We start from the raw sequence: 5,542 nt of genomic DNA on the forward strand, positions 1-5,542 counted from the left end.
TTGCATGAAGTGGAGAAAAGGTCAGGCAAAGGACCTACCATCAAACAGGTATCTTGGGAAGATTGTTGCTGCAGGAATTATAGACCATGTGGAATCTATTCTACTTTTCTTTATTTGCATAAACGTTGAGTACTGTGGAAAGGGAATTTTTTTTCGTGAGTGAGATCAACACATGATGAAACATTTTTTTCCCTGGGTAGTTTGTTTGGTCCCACATGCTGCATTGGTCTTCCTCTTGTTTTTGGGTTTTCGTATCGTTGCTGTCGAGTGCTAGCAGATTGTCTGGTTCAAGAATTACACTTCTGATTACATTAATTATGCTGTTCTCTGTCATTAGAAAGGCTCCTCTTTTTAAGCAGGAGTTGCTGAGAGTTTCGCAATGTATTTGTTGTATTTGATTTCTGGGATTGCCTTTGATTCCTGATTCCTCCTATGTAACTGGAAATATGGTTACATTAGATGGTGTACCAGCCTATAATCTGGAACCAGAATTTGTCATTCTGATGCATTAGCATGTGAGAAACGTAGGCCATGCAAATCTATGTACGAAAGTATGCATACTGACTGCCAGTAAGTAATGGTTGTAATAGTTAAATTAAAAGACTAGTGTTCTTTCTGATGGGGGGTTTAAGAACCTATTGAGTGATGTTTAGTGATGGATTTGAAACACCATTCTGGAAAGCCACATAGGGTTCCACTTGTATGGCACTTCATTTTCTGATGGTAAAGGGGGTGGGCGTGGGCGTGGTGTTGATGGGGCAAAATGTGGCAAAACTCGAGTTGCTCTTTATGCAAAATTCAAGTTGCCTATTATACTTTTTAAAGATTTATAATAATTGTATCTATGTAACTATTTTTATTTTGGGAAAAGGAACGCTAACCAGTCGCTGGGCACGGCATGTACCTGTGTCCAAACACAACTCAATATGAAAAGACCGGTGCACCCCTGGTCCTTTCCGCCATTCCAAGGGGTGTGCCAGTCATTTCGCATTGGCCTGTGTCTGGGTGCAAGTACATGCCGAGGCATAGCACTGGTTAGCGATCATTTGCCCTTAATTTTTTTTGGATGGAGTAAAAAACTTTAATTTGACTGAAACATTTTACAAATATTCTATTGTGAAAGAGTTCTACTCTCCTGCAACTACGGGCTCTACTAGCCTAAAATATGGTGAAGTAATATCGTCCCTCTTCTCCTAGCTCATCAAGAAAAAGTATAGGAGAGGGGTGGACGTTAGATAAGTTCAAAAGTAGAAGAGTTTGACTGAAGCTCCACCGCCGCGGGGGGAGGGGGGTTTGTGTTTGGTTTTGGGTTGTATAACTTCTGCTCTGTTTGGTTGCAAGGGAAATTAAGGGGTACGGAAGTGGAAATTTTCAAATCTAAAAGGATCGGTTAGACTTTATGATAGATCTGCCGACGCTCTATGGAAGAGATTTAGGCTCACAGTGGAAGTTCATCCGGTCAGGTGCTAGGCTCAGCTCAACCCAAGTGCCCTTCCTACGTTCCTGAAGCAATAAAGATGATTTATACAGAAATGCTACTCAAATGTACAATGGTCAATGGGACAATGACTGTTCTACAAGAAATTCATCACTTCTAAGCTCTTCAGTGCCTTCTCGTGGATGTGTGGCAACAACCATTGTCAATAAGCCTTTACAGATCTCCAGGTTTGTCTCCCCGTTATTGGGTCCACTAGTCATCTTCTAAACATCAGGTCTTTCGGAATTGAAGAGAGAAGAAGTATGAACGATGAATTAGGATTGGAGGAATTCCATAGCGCTCGTACATCTTGATATGGTTGTAAACTAAAAATCATACATGAAAGAAAATAATCATGAGTCTTATATATCATTCTTTTTGTGATTGGAAAAGATACAAAAGTTTCCTTAATAGGTTTGAAAATTTCACTTCCCTTTGCAACCAAACAGAGCCTTCAGGTGTGGTGGGAAGTCATGGTGATGTTCTCCTAGTTGAAGAAGGCATGTCCTATTTGAGGAGTATAGGGTTAGGGAATGAGAAGGGGTTGGGAGGACGAGCTGGATATAGAGAAAAAGTTTCTGCTCGTGGCAGTAAGGGTGTGTGGCATGGTCTTCCCTTTTCTCACCAATCCCAGCTATGGAAGGACTGCACTTGCCGTTTGTCACGCCCTCCTGAATCAATGCAGATAGGATTGTTGTATGCCCATCAAGCCTTGTTCACAAGGAGACCGAACTGTTGGGTAATAGTGTGATACCCTGTTTGGGCATTGTATTAAATATTAATAATAGAGCCCCTTTTGACAAGACAACCTTTTACCAAGGGGTGTAGGAAAGGGAAAGTGTATACTAGGGTGAGGGAAATGGGCTTGCTTGGGGTTGTAATGAAGTTAAAAAAAAGGGCAAAATGCACTGTCAAAAGTGTGATGGTGCAACATTTGGGTTTGGGCCAGGACAAAGTGAAGGCCCGCTCTGAGGACCAAATAATTAGTAAACAAAGAGGCCTTGATTTCTGTTACATGTGAAGCTAATTCAACTGGGCCCAATGGGACTGGGAGACCTACAATCTCTCATGGCCTAATGGATACAATAGGGTGTAGGAGGATTCCCCCCCCCCCCCCAACCCCTCCATCCCCACCTCCAATAATTTATTTCCTTTCAGTGAATAAGGAATTTTTCTGGAACATCAAAGGTCTCAACACCTCCCACAAACAAACTGAAGTGAAAGGGATGATTATGAAGCATTAAATAGTGTTACATATCTAATATTTCCAGATCGACAAGTCTGATCAATCTAAAATTCTGATCTAATGTCTTCTCAAGGTGATGAACAACTACCCATCAGTTGAATATGATCTGATGGTCAGATACCCTCAACCGTAATTCATGTCAAGAAATGCTAGCATATGAATTCCAGGACAGACTATAACGTTGCAGAAAACCAGACGAAAACTTGCATGATTAATGGAGGAGAAGAAGAATATGGAAGGGAGTAGTGCACCCGGGCTTCCCACCGGAAGGTGTTTAGAAGGATCAAACACCAACAAGCCTTGATCAAACGCAAGGAAGAGCATACCATAATAAGCAGCAAAGACAGCTTTGCATTCATCAAAATTCATGTAAAATGTTGGACCACCTTGCAAACTTATATAGAAGAGTTAAAATTGAACGACCTAATTCAATCCTTAACTAATAAAATAACATACATTGACTAGAGAAATGAAATAATAAAAGAAAAAAAAAAAAAGGCATACCCAGTGCATGAGACTCCCATCACTACGGGGTTTGGGGAGGGTCTAATGTACGCAATCTTATCCCTACTCTCGCAGAGAGCCTGTTACCAGACTTGAACCCGTAACCACTTGGTCACATTGGAGCAATCTTTACGTTGCACCAAGGCCCACACTTTTGAAATAATAAAAGAAATAGACTCAAAATAGGACTAGACTAATATAATCTTAATACAGCATAACTAAAACACTTGATAACAATTAAAATAAAGAAATATACACTTAACTAACCAATCCCGTATGCCTAGTCTCTACCCATTACCAAAACACACACACACACAGATGGGATCAAACGCCCAACTCATACATAACCCATCCCAAGGCTTAATAAAATAAGCCCACTTGCTCCATCAGCAAATTGAGCTTTTATTGCTCTAGTTCTTCAATAACAGCTTAACAAGCAACAATTCATCTAAAAAAACAAAAAACCCATTTATATGATTTAACTGCATCAAGAGGGTTCTCTAAGCAAGTGGCATAGAGGAGTGCATCAAAGAGGTGCAACTGTACCCTGCTCCAGCGAGATCATTTCATGTGAGGATGAGAGAGAGAGAGAGAGACACAGAGGTGCTACTGTACCCTGCCCCAGCGGCTTAGAGAACCTTCTTCCTTGAGTTTTTTGTTGCTTAATTTCCATGATAATAGTTAAGACTTAGAGCCTCATTATTGTCATGAAAATGATCACGAGAAAGTTTCTTTTCAAACAAAACCAAGCACTCTATAGAGAACAATAACTGCAATAACTTTGCGGGGGGTGGGGGTGGGGGTGGGTGGGAATCTCTATTAGCAGACATCTTAGCTTTCACATGTTATAGTCTTCTCATTAGATGCATGTGAATTGCCTTCTTTCCTGTTTCCTCTTTAACTTTTATAATTTGGGGAATTCAAACAACATATACTTAGAAGAGTCAAAACAGAATTTAGTTCAATTTACAGACCTTAGATAAAGGATCACACCCCTCATAGACTTCCAATTCAGGTTTACCCAGCTCCTCTTCATTGAAGCACACACAACGTTTACTCATCTTCCCTGTTAAAGCAATCTCTAGAGGTCTCTGAACTAGTCTTGGATATCCTACAGTACACCACACTTCTCCTCCCTCATGCTGACTCCACCTTGAATTGCAACTTGGAAGTTTAGCTTCTTCCTCCTTTTGCTTCTCCAAAAGCTGAGCTCCTCGAGCAGATTTGGCTTCCACTCCCTTCAGTGATTTAGTGGGATTCCCTTTGTTATCATAGTAACGGCCCACCAGTTTACCAACAAAAGTGTAGCTTCTGACGTAGAAATCCCGCCAGTCCACAACACCCTTCACTTCAACACTTGATAAACCTTGCAGTGAGTCAGTAAGCCCATCCCCAGTGAAGTTCCCCGAAATGAATGCACGTGATGCGTCTCTTCCAGCAAAGTGGTGGTAGGCCCCTCCAGGACCATAATGAGATCTCCCCTTGGATACATCAAAAACAGAGCCCAAAAGTCCTAAGACGATGGGCAATCTGTCATTAGTCCCATTGTACAGAGCTAACTCTTCAGCAGTCCACAGCCTTGACTGAACTATTGGTGGCCTCATGGAGAACCGTAGCAAGATGGCGATGAGAGTGACTAAAACTGCTAATCCTACATAAAAACGTGATGCCAACAACATCTTTGCCACCATCATGATTCATAACAACTGCTACTCCGTGAGATTAGCTTCCCCTGTGTTTCTTGTTCACAACAAAAATCAAATCCTCAAACTAATTGCTGCTTCTCTACAGCTCACTCTTCTTTAGTTCCGTACTTTCCTTATGCTTTCATCTGCACTAATCCTAACCTTAAATGATGCATTCCATCGTGGCAGTGAAGTGACCAGAAACAACTCTTTCTCCTTGCTTGTACTGTCCCTTCCAATAGAAGTGATTCTAAGTCACTTATCTTGAATTAAACAGTGTTAATTTTGAAATCATCACCTGGTATATATGTTTCAACAAATAGAAAAGTAAACTGTAAGTGGATGTAGAGGGAAACAGTGCTGAAATAACAACCAGGAAAAAATGCATTAGTGGATCTAATGTAAATAAGAGTGAAAATAAAACATAATAAGCCTCTAGCTGACAAAATTTGGCTGGTCGGGAATTCCTGTCGTTTATTTTAAAGAAGCATTTGACAAAAAGTTAACATAAATTCTGAAGAGAACTAATGAATTTATTTTCTTCCTCAAATTCATTGTCGAATAATTATCTTTCTAGCGTATTTATCCAAGTAAATTTCTAAAATGACCTTAAATGACACAATGACCTTT

The 5,542-nt window shown here is 40.5% G+C and overlaps 1 protein-coding gene across 1 annotated transcript; it reads right to left on the bottom strand.

The window, feature by feature from the left end:
• Positions 1–4,087: 4,087 nt before the first annotated feature.
• LOC122646839 (membrane-associated progesterone-binding protein 4) lies at positions 4,088–5,231 on the bottom strand. Its single transcript, XM_043840446.1, has one exon. The coding sequence runs from the start codon at positions 4,919–4,921 to the stop codon at positions 4,184–4,186; it is 738 nt and encodes a 245-aa protein (XP_043696381.1). The 5' UTR covers positions 4,922–5,231; the 3' UTR covers positions 4,088–4,183.
• Between the last annotated feature and the right edge of the window lie 311 nt (positions 5,232–5,542).

This window comes from Telopea speciosissima, chromosome 11 (assembly GCF_018873765.1).
Source record: "Telopea speciosissima isolate NSW1024214 ecotype Mountain lineage chromosome 11, Tspe_v1, whole genome shotgun sequence".
Classification (NCBI taxonomy): domain Eukaryota; kingdom Viridiplantae; phylum Streptophyta; class Magnoliopsida; order Proteales; family Proteaceae; genus Telopea; species Telopea speciosissima.

Bases quoted from the DNA above. Each gene is read 5' to 3' on its own strand.
- LOC122646839 (XM_043840446.1), bottom strand. From the start codon at position 4,921: ATGATGGTGGCAAAGATGTTGTTGGCATCACGTTTTTATGTAGGATTA.